Source organism: Giraffa tippelskirchi, chromosome 8 (assembly GCF_054371585.1).
Source record: "Giraffa tippelskirchi isolate mGirTip1 chromosome 8, T2T-mGirTip1v1.2.pri, whole genome shotgun sequence".
NCBI classification, from domain to species: domain Eukaryota; kingdom Metazoa; phylum Chordata; class Mammalia; order Artiodactyla; family Giraffidae; genus Giraffa; species Giraffa tippelskirchi.
The window spans coordinates 6615562-6642052 of NC_137282.1; the positions used below are offsets into that span (position 1 = coordinate 6615562).

Below are 26491 nucleotides of genomic sequence, written 5' to 3' on the forward strand. Positions count from 1 at the left end.
ATAGGTACTCATTTACTCAATATCACTCATTAAGTCAGCCCATTACCTTTATTTCAGGGCTTCCCAGGTGGTGCTAGTGGTAAACAACCCACCTGCTAATGTAAGAAATGGGGGTTCAATCCCTGGGTCTAGAGGATTTCAGCTAATATTTTAACAAGTTTTTATTGAGTGTCTAATGTATGCCTAAGAGCTATTCTAGGTGCTACAGATTCAGTAATGATTAAAATAAAAAAAAAAAAAATCCCTGGCATGGTAGAGCTTATATTTTAGTAGGGAGACAATAATAAGATAACCGTATTAATGATATGGTTAGGGAGAAAAATAAAACAGGCAAAAGGACCTGTGGCTTTGTGAGCGAAGAAGTCAGAATTCTGAAAAAGCTCCAATACTTTGGCCACCTGATGGGAAGAGCCAACTCATTGGAAAAGATCCAATGCTGGGAAAGATTGAAGGCGGGAGGAGAAGGGACGACAGAGGATGAACTGGTTGGACAGTATCACCAACACAATGGACATGAGTTTGAACATGCTCTGGGAGATGGTGAAGGACAGGGAAGCCTAGCAGGCGGCAGTCCAACTCAGTTCAGTCGTTCAGTCATGTCCGACTCTTTGCGACCCCATGGGCTGCAACACGCCAGGCCTCCCTGTCCATCACCAACTCCCAGAATTTACTCAAACTCATGTCCATTGAGTTGGTGATGCCGTCCAACCATCTCATCTTCTGTCGTCCCCTTCTTCTCCTGCCTTCAATCTTTCCCAGCATCGGGGTCTTTTCCAATGAGTCGGTTCTTCGCATCAGGTGGCCGAAGTCCAATGGGTCACAAAGAGCAGGACACAACTGAGTGAGTGGAAGAAGACAACAAAACGCTGGAAAGGCACCTCTGCAGACCTGAAGCTGGGGGCCGGCTGTGGGAGTGCCTGGGGATGAGCATCCAGGGAGGTATAGCAGCAGGGGCAAAGGGCTCGAGGTGGGAGCAGGCTCGGCGTGTTCAAAGACGGGCAGAGGCCAGCGCGACAGAGCCGAGGGGCAAGTAGGATGGGGTGGGGGTGCCGAGGTCGCGGGGCGGGCAGAGACAGGGCAGAGTGCGCAGGGGCTTCCCAGCCACGTGAGGACCAGGGCTTTCATGCTGAGATGGGAAACCAGCAGACCGACAGAAGGCTGAACTGGGACGCTAGTTAAAAGGATACAAACCATGGTAACCTGGGTCATTTGAATCCTGGTGGCTTTTGGAGTGGGGAAGAGGTGAATTACGAACATATTTTGAAGGCAGAGCTGACCAGTTTGCTGATGTGCTGGATACCAAAGACCCAGTAAAATCACCTAATGAATGAGGTGTTTTGCTGAAGGGAGGCTGAGGACCCCAAACTTCTGAAGGTCGTCCAGAGGCACTGTTACCATAAAACCGTAGGTCTGATGTGTTGTTATCATTTTATAATACATATTACAATATAGAACCATTACCAAAACATGCTCATTCACATACTTCCTAAACTATTTCATGTGCCACCAGTAGTGTCTGCACCACCCTTTGGGAAGCACTCCTTCAAATAAATCTGACACATCTGTGTCTGTGCCTGCACGCTCTCCCTCTCCCACACACACAGGTTGAAAATGCAGATACCAAAACGGCAGCAGTAACTGATGTCCAGGTGATCGTTCCTAGATTATTTACTTTTTGTGCTTTTCAAATTGTCTTTAATGAATATGTATTTTAATTCTATAACCAGACTCCTCTTTGAGTGGATGGGATTTTTTTTTAATATACAGTTGACCCTTGAACAACATGAAGGTCAGGGGTTCAATCCTCCAAGCAGTCAAAAATCCACATATACCCTTCATAGTCAGCCCTACGTATCTATGGTTCCACAGTCGTGGATTCAACCAACTGCGGGACATCTAGTGCTGCAGTACACATTTAGTGGGAAGAAACCGTTGCTATTCAAGGGTCAATTCCAGTTCTTAGTTTCAATCAAGTTCTTAGTTTCTGGTTTGATCTGACCTAAGGCTTTTAACAACACATTCAGAAAGAGAGAAAGGTAGAGAATAGAGACCTACAGGCAGGAATGAAGAAAGATGCTCAGAAACCAAAAACAGAGTCCCAGACAGCAGTGACACAGATAGTACATAAAACCTTAAAAGCCCAGTGGCTAGCATGCAACACATGAAAATCAAGATCCAGAAAGCAGAAACTAGAAATTGTGAGGCGCTCTTGAATCAGCCACGAGCAAGTTCTTGGGCCCTCACTGGACCAGGGACCAGCGCTCCAGTGAGACACCACTGCTCTGTGGTAGACAAGTTTTCTTGGAACATCTTAACTCCATGACAGCCTATTTCAATAAACTGCTCAAATGTTTCTACATAAATGTCATCTAAAACATTACCCAGGTGAAATAAACATAACTATGCATACACAGACCTCAAGAGGAATAGAGCAATTTCAATAAAAATCAGAATGGGCTCTAAAAGAAACTGAATATGGCTTTCCATCTCTGCCCCAAGGGTGTAGTTTCACAGGTAACTAGGATTCAGTGAAGGCTTTTAGGTCACACCGCTTAGTTGGGTTACCAAAGCGTCACACTGTTCCTGACTCTTACTATTAACTCGCAGAAGACCACAAACATACACAGTCAATGAAATGAGACTAAAAGGGCTCTGGTAAGCTCTGAGGTTTTCAAGTAATGCTCCACGTTGCTGAAGAGCTGCGATGACTTCTTCTCTATCCTAGTCAGATCCACAGCTGGCTCCGTCTGCAGACACTGCACTGTACCTGGGCAGACAGGTGGCTGCTGGGGCGGGAGAGTCACCCTGGGGAAGACGTGAGAGGGCACTGGTCTCCGTGCCTGTCGTGTTCAGACGCAGCTCTCCCGTCTCTCTGATAAGGAGCACAATTATGAATGGGTTTAAGTTGGCTCGGGCATCAGATGAATCATATAGCCCAACTAGTTAATCCTGTAACGTCATCTGACAAAGCTCACCCCTGGAACCCCCTTGAAGCCCTGAGCAGGGCTTTCATTTCTAAAACAATCTTTTGCAAATAATATTAGGGCTTTAGTTCTGATTTCACATAGAGCTATGATTTCATGGTATGACTGAGAAACATTAAGTGTGAAAATGACCTAAAGGTCTGCATTGTCTAACCATTCCGAACGAGTGAGAGAACGTGAGTTTCCTGGAAAGGAAATGGTCTGGCCCTCCCTTCCTCAGTTCCTATGTTCTCCACAAGCACTTCTGGACATTAAGTCTAAACATCATTATTTGATAAACGTGCCCTGGCCTCTGTAAAAAAAAACAAAACTAAAGACTTAGGGAAACTTTATGTAGAAGCCTAAGTTCAACTTTTTTTATTTAATAATAATGTTCAGTAAAACAAATGTAAGCTTTCAGTGGCTGACAACCTATTTCAGTTAACTGCATTTCAAAAATGTTTTGACTCAAGGCCCTGTTTGTTTTCCAGTAATTTCAATCTGTCTCTGAATATTCTAATGACCTGGAGGAAATGGCCTTATCATAGAAATGGAAAACTGAAAACCCACTTTAAAACAAACAGAAGGGAGAGCTCCTTGAAAAGGGAACTAAATCTCAAAACACCACTTCCTGCGCTCAGCTCTCTCAACAACCTTCTTACCAGGAGAAGAAACACAAATCCCAAAGGTTAATTCATCAGTTCCTGACACTGTTATTTTATCAGAGCATAAACAGAAAAGACACCTCTGAGTCCAAATACGTTCTCTCCACTGAACTTTACACACAAGTCTAACTGCACTTTTAAGGGAAAATATTTTCTTAAGCACGAAAGAGAAGAAAAAAAGACCGAACACAGTAGAGCAGAGGTTTCCTTCTTAAAGAGCCTCTGTCAGAAGGCAAAGTCCCCTGGCCTCTCTCAGAGAATCACCTCTTCGCCTCACCCCCTGAGCCTGCTTTTCCTCACACAACTCCGGGCCCTTAAAGGAGGCGCCTCCGCTTGGCACGGAAAGGCAAGGAGGGCGACAGGCTACGCCAACACGGAGGAGGCCCGCCGTGAGGAGGCTCACTTCTGCAAATGGAGCGGGAACCAGGACGACTCACCCGGAGAAAAAACAACTTCCTGAGAAGGTTCTGCAGCTCCAGTGGTTCTGGAACACACCAACTTTCAGAGGTATCACCCACGGTAAATCGACTCAACGCTGAGCCCCAAGTACCAACCGGCTTGTCCCCGAGGACCTTACTCAAAGCGAGACGGGAGCCCGGGGGAGCTCGCCCGTGACTCGGCGGGGACATCGCCCGGCCTCCCACACGGCCTGTGGCGGTGGACTGACAGACGTGCTGGTTACTTAGCAATACTTTGTGGTTATCTCACCCCCACATCATTCACACAGACAGACAATCCAGGGCCATCGTTCCATAAAACTTTTTTCTCTCTCCACCCACATGCTCTTAAACTCCACATCATAATTTACATTATTACACTGAGGAACAAAATACGGGGTTGAAGCTTAGCAGAAACCAGTCATCCCGTGGACCCTGAAGAATCCTACTGCAGATCCCCTCATCCTCCGGGTCACGAACAAATCAACCTGCGTTATTTCAAAGGACTGTGACTACCAAGGGAATGAACCAGAACAACTTGGTGAGGACTACCTTCTGCCTGAAAATGTCCCACAGTATCATGCTAACAGCGAATCCACATGCTCCCCCATCGCTCCTGAGTAACAGGCTCGGAGGGGGTTGCTGGAGGGCAAGCTAAGCCAAAATGTCTCAAGACACTGTGACAAACACAATGGCTCCCAGAGTTGACCTGGGTGGCCGGGGCACATTTTGCCACTAAATGAACCAAATGATCCCCCATTGGTCTGCCAGGCTGAGCTAAACATTTCTGTGTTTGGGCCATAATGGCCTCTGCGTAATTCCTCTCCACTGCCATTCAAATCATTCAGACCAAGACAACAGTCGGCATGTATTCACTTTCAGTGCTCCAGGCACGGTTCTGAGATGTTTACAGGCATTGGTGCATTTGATCTTCATAAAAACCCTACGAAGCAGGTATCATTAATACGTCCCCTTGACAGAGGGCGTGGCTGGGACACGGGCGAGAAGGGTGGCAGAGCTGGCATGTGTGTCCAGGCGGCCTGGCTCCATACGCCACCCTGTGGACCTCACCGCCCCATCCCCCTGGGGGTGCCTGTGGTCCAGTGCACTACCGCACACACACTCACCAAGAGTGGTCAGATGTGAGAAGCACAGGTATGCACGGAAGCCAAGAGAGGTGAGATCTTGTTTGGCTCTCGTCATTAACTGTGAGGCTTGGGGCAAGTACCTCTCACTTCCCTGGCTTCAGTACATTCATTCATCTGCAGCAGCGGGGGAGGGGGAGATGAATATCCCTTCTACCTCTGAAATTCCACAGCAGTCTACTAGACCTGATAAAGTTACTAGATTACTATGTGACATTTAGAAAGCAATAGTCAAGCCCCTAAGAAGGGAATAGAAAGTAAAATAACTCTCGTGATTTCTGTCAGATAAAAATCAAGTCTACTACCTAAACGGCCTGGTGAACCCCTGCCCATGCCCAGGGCAGCCAGGTAGGACGCACACTAGCTGGATGTCCTACCTGCTGGTACCTGTGTGTGTGCACGCTCACGGCCCAGCAAGGAAATGGGGTGTTCTTAGCGAGGACAACCCATTAAAGCAGCCCTTTGGGAGTGCTGGGACACCCAGAGTACAGCTCAGTGTCACCCCAATCAAGCTTCTGACAAAGCAGATCTCGTTTCAACCATTGATAAAACTGGGAGTTCTTTGTAATCTCTTAGTTTAGAAAAAAAAAAACCTATCTATTTATATCTATTTACACACACACACACACACACACGAGCCTTCACGTCCACCAGCGTGGAGACACGGTCCTCATCTGCCATAAAGACAAAGAGTTCCCTGGATCCCAGGTGTGGAGAAGAGAGCAGTGCAGGCGTTGTCTGAACTGGGTGGGGAAGGATGCTGGCAAACAGGTGGGCTCTTCTGAGTTTCATCCAGCCAGCTGGTATCAACCAGTCATGCCTGGATGACTCAACTATGAAGAAGGACACAATTCTTTGAGTTTCTGATAGACCCTTGTCTGCCGCTCTTCTCAGGAAGTCTCAGAAAGAGCAGGGCAGGCCGTCTACCAAAATGAACCGCAGCACCAGGAGGAAAAAGCCCTGCCTGATTCAGTGTAGGAGGGTCAAGAACGAATTCAAAAGCTTAAAATGAACAGTACCTGTCCTTTCTTTTGTTTAACCAGAACCTACTCTATTTGTGAGCAGAGCACTCAAGACCAATACAGGGGCAGAACAGGTAGATCTGATAAAGCAACCTGCCTACTACTAGTCCAGGAGCAGAAGGGCAGCACAGGGCTCCTCCCCTGCTCCTTCCAGCAACCCAATGGACTTCACCTTCCTTCTCCCAGTTTAGCCAGAACTTCAAATTGAGAGAACAGCGTTGAAACATGTATATTACTTACTCCTTGGAAGGAAAGTTATGACCAACCTAGACAGCTTATTAAAAAGCAGAGACATTACTTTGCCAACAAAGGTCCGTCTAGTCAAGGCTATGGTTTTTCCAGTGGTCATGTATGGATGTGAGAGTTGGACTATAAAGAAAGCTGAGCACTGAAGAATGGATGCTTTTGAGCTGTGGTGTTGGAGAAGACTCTTGAGAGTCCCTTGGACTTCAAGGAGATCCAACCAGTCCATCCTAAAGGAGATCAGTCCTGGGTATTCATTGGAAGGACTGATGTTGAAGCTGAAACTCCAATACTTTGGCCACCTGATGCAAAGAGCTGGATTCATTTGAAAAGACCCTGATGCTGGGAAAGATTGAGGGCAGGAGGAGAAGGGGACGACAGAGGATGAGATGGTTGGATGGCATCACCGATTCAATGGACATGAGTTTGAGGAAGCTCCAAGAGTTGGTGATGGACAGGGAGGCCTGGCGTACTGCAGTTCATGGGGTTGCAAAGAGTCAGACGCGACCGAGCGACTGAACTGAACTGAACTGATGTATATTACCATATGTGAAACAGATGACCAGTCCAAGTTTGATGCATGAAACAGGGCACTCAAAGCTGGTGCACTGGGACGACCCAGAGGGATGGGATGGGGAGGGAGGTGGGAGGGAGGTTTGGGATAGGGGGACACACCCGTGGCTGATTCACGTCAATGTATGGCAAAAACCACCACAATATTGTAAAGTAATTAGCCTCCAATTAAAATTGATTTTTAAAAAAATTCTTAGACTCTAAAAAGGGGGAAGTACCTGGAGTCCACTGCTGATACACAAGGAGTCTTGAGCCGGTGGACTAAGGATCACCCAGCTAGTGTTTAGCCCACAACCAGGGCTCCCTGGACCTAAACCATGGCTACTCTCTGCAGCATCACTGTGTGAATCCCCATGACCCCAACCTGCTCCAGGCCATGTGCTTCCACAGGCACAGACCTTTCTGTAATCCCTCTGGGCTGCAGAGACTGCTTAGAGGCCATCTAGCAGAGGTAGTTTATTTTTGACATAAAAATGTTCCCACCAGGGGCTTAAGTGGAAAAAACTTTGTCGGTTCTTTTTCACAGCCATCGGGATATTTCGTTTAGTTTTCTTTAAAGATGAGGTTGGTGATTTAGTTGCTAAGCTGTGTCCAACTCTTTGAGACCCCGTGGACTGTAGCCCGCCAGCCTCCTCTGTCCATGGGATCCTCCAGGCAAGAATCCTGGAGTGGGTTGCCATTTCCTTTTCCAGGGGATCTTCCCGACCCAGGGATCGAACCCGCGTCTCCTGCATCTCCTACATTGGTGGGCAGATTCTTTATCACTGTGCCACAAGGGAAGTCCCATAGGAGTCTGTTATTAAAAGTTAATTTTCTATAAGCCAACTTTCAGGATGAAGAATCAGAATCACCATATCGAAAAATCTGAGGAAGAAACTCAGACATTCTTTGAATTTCTTTTCTTTTCTTTTCTTCGTACAATAAAAAGGTATGTTTAAGTTTCTTCATCCTGGAAGGATACTGCAGAGATTCTGTCTTCTGGATCTGTAGTTCTTTTTCCTCTTCTAATAACAGCTTTAAAATATAACCTCAATGCTCACCTAGCACCCCTGAAAGAAACTGTTAGTCACTCAGTCGTGTCTGACTCTTTGTGATCCCATGGACTGTAGCCCACCAGGCTCCTCCACCCATGGGGATACTCCAGGCAAGAATCCTGGAGTAGGTTGCCATTTCCTTTTCCAGGGGATCTTCCTGACCCAGGGATTGAACCCAGGTCTCCCACAATGCAGGCAGACTCTTTACTGACTGAGCCACCAGACAGAAGGGCACCAAAAAGGGTAAAAGGTACGGAAAAGTAGAAAGGGGATGGGCCTGGAACACTGCCTCTTGTTGCTGAGCTGAGCTTTGGGCTTCATGGGGTTAATGTGAAAGGCGTGGTGCAGCAGAGGCATGTGCACTGTGGGAGGACGTGGCAGGGAGGTGACAGCAAAGTGCTGACAAGGGCTGACATCTCTTGCACACTTCCTAGCTCCGGGCACTGTGTCAAGCACTTCAAAACATCGTCTCAACTGATCCTGGTAATGCCTCTAGGAAGTTAGTATTGCTGTGACCTCTGCATAAAGGACAGAAAGGAGGGCTTTTTGCCCAAGGCAACACTGTCAGGAAATGGCCAGGCCAGGCTCTGAAGACAAGTCCACAGGTAAAGAACCAGGCGTTTAACTCTATACACAATGCTACCCACCGCAGAAGTAGTTCTGGCCCTAAAAGAGGTCCAGTAGCTCGCTTGATGGGATTACAAATGTTAGCATAATCACAGTAAGACTTGCACTGTGTTAGTCGCTCAGTCGTGTCCAATTCTTTGCAACCCCATGGACCGTAGCCCACCAGGCTCCTCTGTCCATGAGATTTTCTAGGCAAAAATACAGGAGTGGGTAGCCATTTCCTTCTCCAGGGGACCTTCCTGACCCAGGGATCGAACCTGGGTTTCCTGCATTGCAGGCAAAGTTTTTACCATCTGAGCCACCAGGGAAGCCCTAAGACTTGCATTAATACCCTTTAAATCATATAAATTATCTATAATCACCTAAGAGCTAAGCTAATCTGCACAGGGAAAAACTATATAAATAATTATTCTTGAAATCTGGAGATGTCATACAAAGAAAGTAAAGGAATAGCCCTACATCCGGCCTGTGAGGTTTCTAGGGTGGGTGGAATTTCCTACATGTCCATCTCTCCACTATTCTTTTTCATGCCCACACAAAAAATTTAAAGTGGATACACTTCTGTCTTCCCTTAGAAACTTGCAAACTCTACTAAAGACTCTCTGGGGCTCTACCACTTTTTCTCTCTCTGCTTCAGGGCCTTGCATGTAAACAACTTAAAGTATACTTTATCTTGGCTGAAGATAGTAACGATTGAGACTGGATCACTTCCACTGAAAAGACACTCCGAAGTTAGAAAATCAAAACAGAACACTGGATGTGTTTGCAATTTCAACCACAACCCCTACTCCACCTTAAATAGCATGGGCTGCTTTCTCATGGAAAAATAAGATTTATTACTAAAAAAGTTAGAGGCACAAAAACAGTAACTTATAAGGGAAACTAGCAGAGCTCCTTTGCAACAGAAGATTTTAATCAGGAGAAAAATAGAGCAGTCAAATTCCAAAATAATCTAGTCTGAAAAGCATTTACTTTGGGTATAAAGAAAATGACGTCGTTACAGAGTCGAGATCCAAAACAACTGCTTCATACAGAACCAGCTACAATGCCCAGTTCATTCCAAATTGGTGGGGAAAACTTTGCACTCAAATCTAAGAATGTACAGCCACAGGAGGCTCAAAGCATGTCATACGAGTTCACAAACTAGCCTAGATTTTCTAAAACCTTGTTGTGTAAAGTTTTAACTCGTGGGTAAGTTTGTTCAAAAGGGAAAAAAAGCACAAGAAAAAAATACTGTATTTAGTTAATTAGCACATTTCCTCAACAGTAAATAGTGTCTTCCACTCATACCATTCTGACTGGAGGTTATAGTACTTGCAGAAGCTTGGCACCTCTTGATGCTGTTCAGTGGCCAAGTCATGTCTGACTCTACGACCCCATGAACTGCAGCGTGCCAGGCTTCCCTGTCCTTCACGATCTCCCGGAGCTTGCTCAAGCTCATGTCCGTTGAGTCAGTGATGCCATCCACCTGTAGGCAGACGTTATCCTGACGAGGACGGGAGAGGAGAGGCCCACAGTGGGAATGAGCCAGCACTGTCGCCATCTCCTCGGGCAGACACACCATTGACGCCGTCTTGTTTGTGGAGCCACAGGCAGTGGCGTGAGCAGGGTGGCAGCTCTCTCCTCAGCCATCACCTCTGAGGTCACAGGACAGGGCTGCAGGGGACAAGCACTCTAAGCTGACGGCCTCCTCCGGAACCCCACGTCGGCTCCCTGCCAGCCGCGCCCGCGGGGCGGGCGGGGGCACCTCTCCCCGGATCCCCGGACTCCCTCCCTGCTTTCCCACAGGTGCGAGTTCCAAGGTGTCATCGCCACATCGGCCAAGAAATGTCTGAAGACGGGAACTCAGGTGAAGTCAAACTATCTCCTTGTCTAAAACTGTAACAGGAGGAAATACTGAAACTATTGTTTTGAATGAGATAAACGTATGTAAAGAAATCTTTTATATCCTAGATAACTAAAAGCAGCTATAACCCCTTCACTGAAGTCAGTGGGATGAGCCTCAATAAAAGCCTCTCCAGGATGGGAAGAGCCATCCCTCACCAAGCTGGGATGTATTTTAAACAAGGCAATTCAGCATCTCTAAGGCTGCCCTGCAGGACTGAATGAATATGGATGGGAAATGGAGATTTTTCAGATCCCCTCATGAGCACAAAATATCCTCAATAAGCCATTCAATGCATGCGCTGGGGCTTACAGATCAAATAGGAATGTTCCATGTTCCGGCACTATCATGAAAACGAGAAGGGGAAGGCAGGCGATCCCCTGGAGGAGCACAGATGTTCCTGCTAAACCTCCCCTCAAGGCTCAAAGGCACTAGCGGGTCTTCAACCTGAATGTGAAGAGACACTTAACATGGGCTGGGCGGTGAGTGTCCCTGAGGCTTCTGTTGCAGGAAAAACAACAGAAACAGAGGAATGCGCAGAAAAGTCTCTGCCACCCCTGGAGGGAGACACTCCTTGTGAAGGGACAGAGTTTCAAAGCACCAAGGCCATGAGGGAACCATTCAGACTGGGAGGCCTCTCCTGTTCCTGGGCGGCTCAGCTCCTAACAGGGTGCCTCAGGCTACGACTCCTCGCTAAATAAATGCCAAAACCAGTACACTGACCAGAGGCACCGTCCACTGTTAAGAGTCCTTGTGGTGACTGGGACTTCATGCTGCACAAAAGTCAGGAGACAGCCCCTTGGGTAACGGGCTGGACGTGAGGCGTCTGCACAGGCTGGCTGCTCCCTCCTTCCCCACTCGGCCGCCCCCTCCCTCGTCCTTCAGATGAAGAGGGGCATCTCAAGTTCCTGGCACACACCGGCTCTGGAACAAGCCCTAAATACTGCCCTGCTAGCCCAACTCCCTCATTTGAAACACAAGGTCCGCTCAGAAAGGAATGAGGGACATGCCCAGAGTCACAGAGTGAAGGAGGGCGAAGCCCAGGCTCAGGACAGCCCCCTGCACACCCTTCAGCTCCAAAGGGTGGGAACATGCCCCTGAGTACACGCCTGCAACACACACACACAAGCCGGACGCTGGGAGTCAGGAGAGGGTCCCGTGAACGGGGACCTCCTCCATCCGGGTTTCACGTGAGCTGCTGGGGCTCCCACTTCTGCTTTCAGGTGAGAAACAAGGACCCTCTGATGAGGGGTGGAGGAGACGCAACCTTCAGTCACTGCAGCCAAGAGAAGAAGAATTATAGTCTGCTGCCAGCTCTGCATTCGCCTTCTTGGAAGAGGTGTATTTGGGTTTCAAAATAAGTGCTTCTTCTCAATCAGTTCAGGCTGAGGAAAGGTAACCAGTGGTTATTGCCTCCACAGAATTATAGGGCAGGATGTCAGGCTGTGGAAACAGCCCGAGGCAGACAGTGGGAGAATGAAACCGGTTCTCTCAAGCCACTTGCATCCATCCAGCCTCCATCCGGTCAGCAGCACCCATGGCCGCTCAGCCTGAGCTCTTCTACCTGCTCCAACTCCAGTCCCCTAACTGCTTTTCATCCTGTTCTTGTATAGAAGATCCTAACTGGTCACAGAGAGCTAACCTAAGGAGCCAGAATTAGTATGATTTCATAGAGCCAAGGCTTCCCTGGTGGCTCAGACGGTAAAGAATCTGCCTGCAACGCAGGAGACCTGGGTTCAACCCTGGATCGGGAAAATCCCCTGGAGAAGGGAATGGTTACCTACTCCAGTGTTCTTGCCTGGAGAATCCCATGGACAGAGGAGCCCATGCGGCTGCAAAGAGTCAGACACGACTTAGCGACTAACACTTTAACATACGGCCAAGTAATGAATTGAAAATATATTTGGAGTTGAAAATACACTTTGTGAATTACTTTAATCTCATTTTCCCGAAGAGTAAATAAAGGCCTCGGAATGAGGTTAAGACTCTGAATGTAAACAGAACTAGGGCCAGCGCCCACCCTGCTTCCTACGGCACTGGGCATCACGAGCAGACGTGGGACAACCGCAGAGGCCTCTCTCCACAGACAGGTCAGGAGGCCTCCCCGGGCTCGTCAGAGTCACGCTGGCCTTACACACACAATGGCCATGGCAACACAGCCACTCAAAGGTCCTGTCCATCAGCTGCCCAGCAAGACGGAACAGGGGCTGGAGAAATATGCGGGGGAGGGAAAAGGTCCGTGACGAGTGGAGCAGCCCTGAAGGCAGAGGGCGAGGACAGCACCTGAAAAGAATGGCCTCCAAGCACAGGAGGGACCCTCCCGTCACATAACATGCAGTACTGCGAGAAAAAAGACCCCTGAGTCCTGTCCCTTCCTTCCCAATGCCGCCCATCTTTAACCAAGTTGGTGTAACTCGGTTACATGGCAGACTGCTGTGTTCTCAGTTGTTTTCCTAGAGCTGAGTGCAACACAGGCTAAACACTACTTCCACACCAGCCAGCCCTGGGTGGGTCCAGATCCTTACCACACCCTGGGCAGCTCCGGCAGATGGACCTCAGGGCTTCTGACAAGAGCCACAGGCAGGGCTCCTCTGATCTGGGGCGGGGGGAAGCTCCCAGGAGGAGCAGCAGGGCACACAGCAGCATGTGTGTGTCTGTGTGTGTGCACGCGCGTGTGTGTTGTACACATTTCAATCTACAGTTCCCAGTGAAACAGTTTGTTAGCAAAAATGTTGCTTTCCTTTGAAAAGAAGAGGTGACTTTCCCAGCACTGGGTTGTGAAGTCCGCACTGCTTACCCTGCGGCGCCCGGAGGACAGAAGCCCACAGAGAAGCCGGGGCCGCGGACTCGGCAGCTGGTCTCTACGGTAAATGCGGCAACTGGCATTCTTTGGTTGTGTTCCAGGTGGAGACTTTTGAGTTCCCTCATTCTCAAGCTTCGGAAAATGCTCAGCTCTGTAATTTCCATGGTGAGCTCAAAGTCGCAGCCAAGGATGGGACCACACCCTGGACTGCTTACCACACCCTGGACCTTGACCTGGCTCCTCAAGGTCAAGACGCCAGAAAATCCGAGGCAAAGCCCACCTTCCACCCACTTCCTCCTCCAGTTGACTCCCCATTACCTGCTACACCTGTGGGCCATGTGCACACCCGGGATCCTGAACCTGACACTTGGACAGACACTGACCTGCTTGTCACAAAGCTGATGCCGGGTCAGCATCTGAGACCCCACCCTGTGGACTTCAGCGAGCAGGGTCAGACCTTGAGCAACAGGATCCTCCCTCACATTGTAACTGGAAGGGTCCAGAGGTGGTTCCTCCATCACGGTCACACACTCAGATCTTTGCACCAATCACACACAAATCTGTGTTCCTCTCATCGACCACTGCCTTGGGAGCCAGGAGTGCTGGAATTCTCTGGGTGAACTGTTTCAACCAGAAGGACATCTCACGAGCCTGAGAGCCGGCTTTATCTGATGAGTCCCCCCAGGGGCCAACTAGAGACACGTGTTCCAGTGGTCAGCGACCATCTCCACTGCCCGGCCAGTCCTGAGCCTTCTGATTTGTAAGCTGCAGAGACAGTTTTTAATTGTCTTTTTTGTTTACCTTCTAAGCATCGAAATACTAAAGAAATATAAATGTTTCCCTGTCATTCTGTCACCTGGAACCACAGTCTTGTCCTGGGAAAGCCAGACTAAAATGTCCACACATGGTAGCTGTGCTCCTCTCTTCAGCGATATTCAGACAAAGGACTTAGGAAACCAGGATGGGTGAACAGCAAGGAGAACTAAACCACAGGATGCGAACGTCTCCCACACAGTCTGGCCACAGGCCCCTCCCTGCCCCGCTGGTATGACTGCCTCCTGCCCCTAGAACATTCTCTCCAGGTCATCTCTGGGGGGGATCTCCATATCAGGTGCTGGGGCATCCTTTTTCTCACCCCTTCAGGTACTCACAGCTCCCATAACAACAGGTCTGAGATGGGGAAGCTGTAATCAAAGGTGACCAGGGCTGGATGAATACCAAATAAACCAATGTCAAGGTCAGCAGCTGTGGGCAGGGCAATTTGATACTTACCCTGAACACCACCCCCGGTCACCCTTTCCTCATTTAGGACTCGGACGTCAACACAGCACCCCTCAGCTTGGTGCCCAGCCTCGTTACTTACTTACCTTCTTGAAGATAACTGTCTTAAGTTGTTTAAGAGAGGGAGCAGAAATTGTGCAGTGGATGGTGGATACAGCAAGGTGGAGAAATGACAGAAAAAGGAAGAGCCATCATTTCCACGTCAAATGCAAATGTCTTGCAGACAAGGAAATGGACAAGCAAGATGGGAAGCGACTGGGTCTCGGGACCGGCGCAGGGCTGGCCCGGCAGAGGCGCTCGGGCCTCGGGCCTGGCTCCCCTGGCCGACAGGCAGGGCCTCCACAGAGCACCAGCTGAATCAACAAAAGGGAGCGGCCGGCGGAAGCACGTTCTGAGCATGGACACTCTGTTGCCCGCCCTGCTTCTGAAGACAGGCTGCAGGCACGCCGGGACCTCTGAGGAGCTGGGGGAACACACGGGGCTCACAGAGAGGATGGGGGAGGTCACGGGCACCCACCAAACATGGGGAGGACGTAAATCATCCACGGAGCAACCTGCAGCCCCCCAGCACTTTCTCCTGCGTGGTTTTACTTCACCCCCATATCAGTCTCATTTCCCAAGTAAAGAAACGGGGGGCCCGAGACGCTCTGCCAGGGCCCACAGCTGGTGAGCAGCCACCATGGCAGCTGAGCCCACATCTTCCTCTCCTACGCCGCCTCCACCAAACATTACTAATAACAAAAAGCCAAACCATGAGGTAGACCAGAGGGGTGACTGAACCACACCCTCAGGCCAGCTACACAATAGCGAACGTTCCCGTTGGATCACTGACATCCCCACTAGAACCCAACACAGGCTCTGCCTCCCCTGGAATTTCAGGCCTGGGCATTTCTGGAGCAGGGTCAGCCTGGCCTCTGCTGAGAGGGCCCTCGTGGCTTGGTCTCCCGCAGGAACTCTGACCTGATGGCAGGAACCACGGTGTGGCCAGAGCCGGCCCTGTCGCCTGACTCAGCTCTGGTGACAAACCCAGCTGTGCAGGTGGGTGCCCTTCGAGGGGCTTCCAAACACACCAGGGCTGAGTGGAGACAGGACGTGCGCTCGGGGAGCTGGCGAATCCCACAGAACTTTCCGTCCTTTGTCCTTTCACACTGCAAGGCAGCTTAAAATTAGTCTCCACAGAGCTGCACAGACCACGCCTTGCAAGAATCCACTCGGAACTATCAGGAGGTCCCCTCAGCAAAGTGGGACCAAAGCGATTTCAGTGTAAATTATTGCCATCACCACATATCCCTTTCATATTTTTGAAAACGAGTTCAAAATTAAGTTTAAAAGCTATAAGGATAGTAGACGGCACTGGAAAATCATGGAGGCAAATGGGAACTGGCACTTTTAAGTTAATAAAGCTTTAGAAAAAGTAATCTAGACATAAAATCTTCATAAAAGTAAAATGGGGAAAAGAGACTCATTTACGAATTGTATGAATGTTTCCCATCATAGTAACAGAAAAAAAAAAAAGTAATTTTTAAAGGAGTCAAAAAATTGCTAGGCATTTTCACATATTTTATCTCATTTAATCTCTTCAATAACCATGGGAAAAAAGATATCATCCACAAGTTACAGCCCAGGAAATATAAGCTAAGCGGCTTCACACAACTGCCCAGCTACTAACTCCTGGAGCATAGAGAACGGGCCAACCAGGAGCACAGGAGAACGCTGAAAGGGCAGGCAGAGCCGCAGGCCACGCGTGACCCGACCTGCGGAAAGAGCCAGAGAGCGGCCAGCTCCCGACAATGTCTCAGCTGCACCCCCAGCGTGGGACACGGGCCCCTGTGTGTGCAGCTCTGTTCTCCACGTCCTAACACAACAAAACACACACTCGCTGCAAGGACGTGAGCACGAAGATGTGTACACCAAGCGCTGGTGGTTTTGTACTCACTACCCATCTTCCCCCCTCAGCCATCCTTCCACCAAAGGCTTCATGGGAGGGGTCTGCCGGGAGGGGCAGGGAGGGGCAGGGGTCTAGGTGCTGCAGAGGAGCTGCCTGGAACCCGGCACAGGGAAGTCGTGACACTTCCTGTGCGAGCAAACCACCACGCCACATGCATGACCACCAGTCTGCGAGGCCAAGTCCTCTCGTGTGCTGATGTGAGGAAGAATAACTACATCTAATAACAGCCATGCTTTATTCACACTTGATGAGCTTTTATTAATGCAGGAGAAATGCTGTTAAATGCTCCCACACACTGCACCTCCATTAACAGTCACAATCGCCACCCACCCACCTTGTTCAGTACTGTCATCATGCCTACCACACACATGAAGAGACTGAGGTTCAAATGCAGCTACACAATTCACTAGAGGTCAACCTGTAAGAAAAGGAGGTAAAACTTAAACCTAAGTCCAGGCTCATAACCACTGAGCTTATATGCCTTCCACAAAATATGTTTCACATCCTTTTTTATCAAGCATTCTCTTTCTCTTTTATTATTAAAGTTATGAAACCAATGTCCATTTGGGGAAGCCCAAGAATACTGGAGTGAGTAGCCCATCCCTTCTCTAGGGGAACTTCCTGACCCAGGAAAAGAACCAGGGTCTTCTGCATTGCAGGTGGATTCTTTAGGAGCTGAGCTACCAGGGAAGCCCCAAATATCCACTTAGAAAGAGGCAAAAATTTTATGCTGATAGGCTATGTAAGATAAATGACATGATAATATGTTGGAAATATGAACTTAAAATTTAAGATTTATCTGTACTCAAGGCAAAAAATACCAGCTTACACAATATACACTCACCAACACACCTGTCATAGTCAGCTGATTATCCCAGACATCCAAGCACTGGGGTTCTCACCGGCTTCAGGGGTGTCCATGAACCCTTCAACTCCAAGCACCTCAAAAATGGAAATCACGTCCACACACTGACTTTGGCCTTTGCCCACCATCTGACCCTACAGGCGTCCTGCACGTGCCCCGGCCTGAACCTGCACAGTGGGTAAGCGCTTAGTTGTTCAGTGTCCGACTCTGCGACGAGATGGACTGCAGCCCTCCAGGCTCCTCTGTCCATGGGATTCTCCAGGCAAGAACACTGGAGTGGGTTGCCATGTCCTCCTCCAGGGGATCTTCCTGACCCAGGGATCAAACCCGGGACTCGGAAGACTGGTAGCTCTTTACCATCTGAGCTACCAGGGAAGCCCCTAACGTGAACAGAGACCTTCCCAGAGAGAACTGTGGAGCTGGAGTTCCCTCAGCTCCAGGAAAAAAACCTCCCTTTACATTTTCTTCTGTAGATAACTGACTGGCCTTTGAAGTTTCAAAACCAATGCCGAATTCTCAGACAGATCGTGTTTCTACGCCAACAGCACAGCCAACTTCCCTTCAGAGCATGATACCCCAGAAATGAGTGTGGCCGCCTTGTGCGGCCGTCTGAATGGCAAAGCTCAAGCTGCTGAAGCACCTGAAGTTGAGTAGGAGGCGGCTGGCAGCGCCCTGGGGGCAGGAGCGCAGAGCAATGCTTGCCAGCCCCAAAGGGCAGCAGAGCCCATCAAGGGAGCCCCTCACTGCCCAAGCACCAGGGCCCCGCAGGAACACACCCTCCACCCTGGGTGCTTCAGTCGTCCTCGTTTACAGAACAATATCCAGGGATTCCCATTTCCCTAAGTTTCTAAGACTGCTTACAATGTTCTCCACTCGAAGTAAACCAGTTGAAGATCCAAGGAGTTTTCTGTTAACCACAGTCACACACTGACTGAGCGACTGAACTGAACCCGAACAGCCACACGTAAGCCAGCACTGCCTGGGACCAGACAAAGAACAGAAAGTGGATTCCAGTTACCTCCGCCAGCACACAGCCTGCCCGTAATGCTGTCAGGGACGCGAAGGGCATTCTCGGGTCCCGTCTGTTCAGCAGACCCTCATCACGGGCCAGGCCTCTTCAGGGCTTGTCTCCAGCTGCTTCCTCTGGGAGTTCGGGCTGCAGCCCCCCGACTCCGCGGAGACATGCTCCCGGGAGGACGCTGCTCCCTCAGGGCTGCGCTGGGAATGTGAAGAAGCTGCAGGAGTCACTTCCCCTCGCCCTGCCTCCCCTCTCCCTCCAAGACCGCTTCAAAAGTCCAGAGCCAGTGAAGTCACTATGACCTCACAGAGCGCCGGCTTAACTCTTTGGAAGCCAGACGGCCAGTGGACTGCAGGGGGAAAGGACAGCTGTGCTGCCCTCCTCCGAGTGGCCGGTGCTTCTGTGAGAGAGTTTGTGTTTGAAAAAAAGAAGAAAAAAATGCTTATCTCAGCATGGTTTTTCCTAAACAGCGCTACGGGTTTCTAAGGTCCTATTTTGCAAGAGCATCATTTCCTACAGCACACATTCTGGCTATCAAGGAATCACTGAAATAAGCAATAAATAGATCTGATTCACTTATATTATGTAAAACTCAGCTGTGTTAATAAAACTCATTAAATTCATGCTTAATTTTCTGCGATTTGCATTTTCCTATTTTCCAATTTTATTTCTGTCTTTCTGCTATTGTGAAGTGAAAATATTCTTTTGTCCTTGTGTTCAACCCTGCTTCAGACGGCCAGGAGAGGACAGGTAACACTTGGCGGCTGTCAGATGCAGGCAACAACTGACACCAAGGCATCTGAGAAACTGGGACCTACAGGACTTGGGGACAGACAGAATGGACAGGCACCAGACCTGACTAGTGGATGACAGAGTCCGCATCCCAGCTCTTGAAGAGAAAGGAGGCTGGTTTAGCTGCATTTCATTTCCCACGCTCTTTATTTGGGCTCTTGCTATTTTTGTTGGGATTTGGGAATTATAAGGATCGGGAAGTAAAATAACTAAAAGTTATTTTATAAATGGAAGTAGATACAATTACATACTCTCAAAGAAAATGTAATATGCCCTTTCAAGAATTCTTTGGTTCACCCAGAAAATGATTATCACTTACTGTCCAGCAATTTCACTCCTAAATATAAACCTAAAGAAACACTCCATGTGTGCATGAGGAGCCACGAGTTAGAATGCTCACTGCCATGCCATTTAAACAACAAAAATACAAGACAGCCAAAATGTTCATACTATGCGAATGGGAAAATTAGTTACGGTGCATATTCATGCACTATTTAGCAAATAATTAATATACTAGGGCCTTATGAATCAGTAAGAAAGAATCTCAAATATTGAACAAATAAGTGAGTCACAAAAGGAAACAAGATGGCACTTATATAAAGCTCAGAAACATGTGAATGAACACGATACTGTTTACGGATTCACACCTATGAGGCATGATACACGCCCACAGGCCGTGGTCCTCTTCGGGAGAAGACAAGAGGGATGGGACCAGAGAGAGGCACGTACTGCAATGCTTTATTTCTCAAACTGGCTGGTGAGATCAAAGGTGCTTATTAACACTTTTGCGTGTGCCTCGGACATGCAGAGGTTGTGAAAGTCAACTGCGTGACTGCCTTTCAAGTGTATTCAGTAGGCTCAGCCTAGAAAATTAACGCATCAGGGGGAAAAGAGATTAATAAGCCCCTCAACTCCCAAGTCCCCAGACGCGAGCAGCTGTTCCTAATTGTGCCTCCATCTGGCATGTCCCCCTGCCCACGACCACGTCCACACACCCACCGGGTCCTCCAAAGCCCAGACTGGGAGCCCCGGCCCCCGAGCCCTGCTGTCTGGCTCATGCAGCATTCTCTGTCAAGCGGTCTGCCTCCTCTTTGAGAGGCATCTAGTACCTAGTACAGAAAAACTAATTAAGTTCTTCATCGGACAGAACTGGTCACCCAGGATGTGCTGGACTTTGTTACAGAGGTTCTGAGTCTTAAATCTAAAGACCTGCCAACTTCACTGACTGACAGGAGAGACAGGTCTGTGCTGACTAAGTATAATATTATATGATGAACCATAAAATGGGTGCTAAGTGAATGGACTGTGAATAATGAACATGTATAATTTTGTTTCACAATAATCATTATTCAATACCTCTTAATTTCTCTGCAATGAAGACTTCATATTACTACTTTTGACTGGAAAATGTTACCTTCTTTGCTTCGAGGTGGGGCTGCTAGATAGAGTAATTATACAGACAATAAACTATCATTAAAGCTCCTCACCTTCAAGTAATCTAAGGCTCTTAGAATTACAGATAAACAGCATCCTACCTTGATCTGACCAAGGCACACTCACAGCAGGTGACTTTGAGGAAGTTTTAAAGACAACAGTTTGAGCAGTGTTATTACTGATAATAATAGCCAACGTTTTGTGAGTAGCCATTAAGCGGTAGTAAATTATTACCCCTTTTCACAAATGGGTAAGCTGAGGTTTAGTAGTGATAATTCACAAAATGTGAGTCAAAGCAGTCTGATGTAACCCACACTCTTCACTAGGAAACCACACTGCTTCCCAGCAGGAAAATGGGTCAACCTCTGTATTTCTAGAGCAGGGATGGGCACCGATCACTACCCCAAAGGTGACACCAGAAATCATCTCAAGGTTCACAGCCAGGACCGCTCACTTTTATGAACCTCTGTTGAGAGGTTTCTCCCCGCCAGCAGCGTGGTGACCTACAGCAGGCCTGTCCCCCTGAAAACAGGGACCATCTCACTCGGGTCTGCATTCTGCCGTGAATAATTTCTCCCGCTTCTCAAACTGTACCGTGCTTACAGGAATTGGTTCAAATACACACTTCGATTGAGTAGCTCAGAGGTGAGGTCTGCATACTCATTTCCAATAAGCTCCAAGATGAGAGGCTGACGACTTAGGCTGAACATCAGAATCACCAGGGACTCTTTTTTTTTTTCTTTCTCTCTCTCTTTTAAAATTGTCCTCTATTTTTTTAAATTTTGGACCAACAATCTTGTGTTGGTCTAAGCTAGCATTGCCTGGGTGCCACCCTAAACCAACAGAATCAGAATCTGGGGAGGTAAAGCGTGGGGAGTCGGCACCTTAAAAAGCTCCTACCTTCCCCAATTCTAGATTCAGAGAGAAGTACCCGGGGATGGAGGCTCACGCACAGACACATGAAGTACCATGTGGGGTGTGGGCATCACGAAGTCCAAGCATCGCTCTGACATTCAGGTGTTAGGTGGTTGAGATGGGGTTTACATCGATCCTCACTAGCACTCACGAGAAAGATGACACCTCCCCTGGCCACTCAGGCTGAACAGTGGGGCTCTGCCAGGAGCCTGTGCCAGTTTAGCGAAGACTCTGTACTGCGGTTTACAGACAGGTTCTAAGACCCAGGGGAGAAAAAGAAACACAAGATCAAAGCACGGGAAGCACACCCGTGAGGGGCTCCGAGAAACGGGTACTCGTGTGTAAAATGCTTTCCACGGACTTTGTTTGGAAAAGGTTTCTGTCTTTTTTCTTCCCCATTGGATCAATGGATAAAATTTCTCATCCAATGTTGCAAATCCTGTGTTAAGTGAGGTCTGCTGAGAGAAAATGTTATTGTTTCCTTTAAAAGAGAAATAGTGTACTGGTATAGGAATAGATTGCTCTATCACCCTGACCAGCTAAACTAGCTGCCAATCCAGTTTCTATTTCAAGCTACAATTCTCTGTGTAATAACATGTAACCCCAATGTCCTTTATCATTCGAAGTCTTTCAGTACAGTCTTTGATGAAAGGTCATCCACTTAGCCAGCACCGCCCAGCACTCTTCACACCAACACCCGGGACGTTAGTTTGTATGTCACACGGTTTAAACTACAGACCTAGAACACCTCTGGGAAACCCCATTTCAAATCCAGGACCATTTCCTGAAGTCATCACCGATCTACACAAGCGGCCCCAGCAAGCAGGGAGAGGCCAGGCCCAGAGCCAGGGCCCAGGCCTGCCGAGAGGACGGCTATGCCAGCTCCCTGAAAACCAGACCCTTCTGGGGACCGGAGGCAGGCATACGTTCTGCCCAGGGGGCATCAGAAAGCCGCATGGGCAGCACCGGGGCTCCTGTGAGCCCCTCTCCGGCCCAGCCTCCCCGCCCTCGCCTTCCTGAGCTCAGGCGAGCCTCCCTCTAGATGGGACTCCAAGTCCCTGCACACGAGGGTCCTCCCTCTCCTCAAACAATCTGTGTCAACGGACCCCACTGCCAGGAGCCCTCCTACAAACCCTGCTGCTCTCCCCAACTCCTGCCGTCTCCAGACTTCGTAAGTCGTCCACATAGGTTCAGTTCAGTGGCTCAGTTGTGTCCGACTCTTTGCGACCCCATGGACTGCAGCACGCCAGGCTTCCCTGTCCATCACCAACTCGCTGAGTCCACCCAAACCCATGTCCATCGAGTCGGTGATGCCATCCAACCATCTCATCCACAATGGAAATCTCACAATCACTTTGACATGCAGCCCACACATCCTAGATTCAAACATTCACCAAATTCTTTTGTCTTTTCCTTATTTTTCAGGCTTTTGCTTATTTATCTTCTTATATTCCTTAGACTACTACTCAGACTACTGCAAAACTCATGACAGGTTTAAAATGAATATCCACAAACTACAACTTAGCAAATTCTTACAAGAGAACTGTAAATTGGACAGCAAGATTATTTCCATTTTAACAATAAGGAATGGGAGGCTCATCAAAGTGAAACAACCTGCCCAGGACCAAGCAGCCAGCAGAGAGGATGACTTGATCTGTCTTCCGGTCCCAAATCCCCATAGTTACACCAGCCCACCACTGTACACTGAATTTTATGAAAGAAAGTGAAGTTTCAGGACACCCATTAACAGGCGCTTCAGACAGCTCAGAGGCGGTGGACTGGCGAGACAGCTCTTCTCCAGGTTATTACTGTTGACAGTATTATTATTCTACATTTACATCCTGCTATATGCCAGGCATTGTGAAGCCACCTAATTATCTATTCTTGATTTTTTTTCACTTAATGTCATTTGCTTTTAAATAGGTGTTATTCATTCCATTTTATAGCTGGAAAGGTTCCCTGATGCTCTGTAACTTACTCAAGGTCACACCCCTAGTAAGTATCTGAGATAGGATCTGAACCCAGATATGACCGGCTCTGAAACCCTGGAGACCGTCCATCCTCAGCATGGAGCAGGGACTCCTTTGGAGTTGAAAAAACAAAAAACTCACCATCACAACTGCTTCAGGAGGCTCAAAGAGAAAATGAAAACCCACTTTCTACAGACCAACTTTTAAAACATGAGAGGAAAGTCTGAAGACATCACTAGAGCAGGAGTAATGAACGGGTGAGGCAGGGATTCCCCACATGGATCCCCAAAACAAGTTCACGAGATCAAGATCTTTTCCTGTCACCAGCTTAACTAGCGTCACGTGACTTTAATATTTTACATTATATTAAAATACCTTCAGGGAAGTCCCTGGCAGGCCAGTGGGTAGGACTCAGCACTTTCACTGCCAGGCTCGGTTAGTGGTGAAGGAGTGTCCGACTCTTGCGACCTCAAGGACTGCAGCCCGCCAGGCTCCTCTGTCCGTAGGATTCTCCAGGCTAGAATACTGGAGTGGGTAGCCGTTCCCTTCTCCAGGGGATCTTCCCGATCCAGGGATCAAACCTGGGTCTCCAGCACTGTAGCTGGTTTCTTTACCGACTGAGCTACCAGGGAAGCCCTCCACTGCCGGGACCCAGGCTCAGTCCCTGGCTGGGGAATTAAGACACCACAAGCAGCATGGCACGGCCAAAACTAATATTAATTAATTAGTTAAATACCTGCAGGTTTTAAGTTTGAATGTCAAAAAATATTTGAAATTTACTTCAACAAATTTCTCTAAGCACTGTTTCATGTGACCTTTTCCTAGACAGAAAGACACTAAAGAAAAAGAAAAACGGAGGAAGAAAAACACACTTCCAGTGTCAGCATCTCATTTGAGAAAGGGGAGAAAAGAAGCAGGCAAAACCCACAGCCCCTGGCTGGAGTGGACGGACTGACCGAGCATTCCCCAGGCATAACAGCTGCACACAGATGTCATCCATCCCCCTGCTGGGCTCCTGGGGACCCTGAGCACCACCTGAAAAAACAGCTGGGACGCCAGGCATCTAACGTACCTGTTACACCGAAAATGTAATTTTAAAAGCAGCTCTGTTGTGTATTTCAGAGATCCAAAAGAGAAGCTCCTGCCATATGGCTGTATTTGCTATCTCTTTTTTCCTCTGTCTGATCCCAAGCTCAACAGAAATAAAAAAATAGTCAGCCCTGTGCATGGTCACAGCAGCCACGCTTGCGCCCTGCAGGCCTCGGATCAGGACTTACTGACGGGAGCTGCAGCCCTCAGGGGATGGTCCGGCGAAGGAGAAGCACCCAGACACACAGGAACCCATCGGACACGTGTAACTGAAAGTCTCTAACTGTCCTTTCTGATTTTGGAGCTGAGTGACTGGACTCCACACAGCACCGCTGACCCCGTCAGCCCGAGTGCTCCGTAGCTGGACCACGAGGGGAGGAGATGCTATGCTTTGCTCCTTCACCAAAATATCATGTTCCATTCACAGGGTGAGCTCTTTCCTGATGGGCATGCGGCTCTCTGGTCAACATCAGTGCTCAAGCGCCTGGGAGGATTTAACTATTCCTGCCAGGGTGACTCCAGGATCTCAAGGGGCCTTTTCAGATCCATCTGATAACACAAAGGTGCGTAATCCTTTAAAAGACAAAGAGTCAGCACACAGACTCTAAAAACCTTCCCAACCTGATTCTAGAGGATTACAGCTTTGAAGTGGAGCTCAGTCCCCCTCTGGCCACAAAGCAAGGCTAAACCCAGGCCTGGGGCAGCGATCCAGAGAGGGCACCGAGCTGGCTGGAGTGCCGGGTGTCCCGGCCACCCTCCCCAACCACGCCACCTCCTACAGGAAGCAAAACAGCAGAGAGCAGTGTCATCCAATGTTCAGAAGGAGAAATCACTGTCAGAGACCACTACTGAAATCATCGTGACTGACAGAGGAAAGGCATACGCTGATACAGAAAAGTATTTAAAAATATACCCAGGCAAGGTCAAGCAAAAATACTTTTGTTTTGAGACCAAAAATAAATGGTCTCTGGAGCCTGACCGGCTGGGTTGAAATCCTGGGCGTGGCACTGACCATTTGTGTGACAGCAAGTTACCCAACTGCTCTGCGCCTTAGTGTCCTTCTCTGGAAGCTAATGCTCCTTTCTCTTAGCTTATTATGAGAATTAAGCACCTTTTCTTTACTAAAGAAATAAAACCTATGGCACACATATGATGCACAGCACACAAGACGGTGTTTAGAGACTACCTAAAGTAATCTTGCAATACTGTCTAACACTTTATATATCGAAATCAATACATCAACAGGAACGGGCTTAACTCTTCTGGTTCAAGTCCAGCTGGCATCAAAGCAGCATTATCAGTGTAGCTTAGTCTTATCAGGCCCTCTCCTTTCTGCCTTCTTCAGAGTTCACTTTATCCAACAGAGTCAGATCCCCCAGTCCGCTCCCAAGGAAACAGGCGAGGCCAGCGAGTAGAGATGGAAAGTTGGGCACACACACTTGTTTTATTTATCACTTTTGCTGGGTTGTTTTATCACACATTTCTGAATAAATTTTGAATTTTTTTTCTCCTTGAAGCCCTGACTCCCCTGACTAAGAAAAGTCAGTTGGGGTGACAGCTGTGTTGTCAGCATCCTGGTCCGGATTTCCTTAACAGGCTCAATGTCTCTGTCTACGCCTTACCTCTGTGGAGGGATATTTAATGCAGAAGAAATTTTTAAAAGCCTGATCATTGATTACCTTAAAAATTTATGGAGACACATTTATCAATGATCTGGAACCACCACCACCACTACCACCATGTCTATAACTACCAACTCAGACTCCTGGCTCCCTAAACATA

At 48.5% G+C, this 26491-nt stretch overlaps 1 protein-coding gene across 32 annotated transcripts in view; it reads right to left on the reverse strand.

Moving 5' to 3' along the window:
* The window catches only part of PSD3 (pleckstrin and Sec7 domain containing 3), a 540565-nt gene that overhangs the window by 328938 nt on the left and 185136 nt on the right, over positions 1 to 26491 (reverse strand). For 13 of the 32 annotated variants that reach the window (XR_014062392.1, XR_014062391.1, XR_014062404.1 and 10 more), the window contains exon 1: positions 18510 to 18780. The exons of 9 other annotated variants lie outside the window; for them this stretch is intronic. Coding sequence is in view for 6 of the 23 variants with exons in the window: in XM_081521133.1 (XP_081377259.1) it covers positions 13392 to 13561 (170 nt within the window). In the remaining 17 variants the exon portion in view is untranslated. Of the gene's footprint in view, positions 1 to 13391; positions 13740 to 18509; positions 18781 to 26491 lie in introns of those variants that run through there. 10 more of the 32 variants (XR_014062395.1, XR_014062396.1, XR_014062393.1 and 7 more) reach the window with 1 other exon arrangement.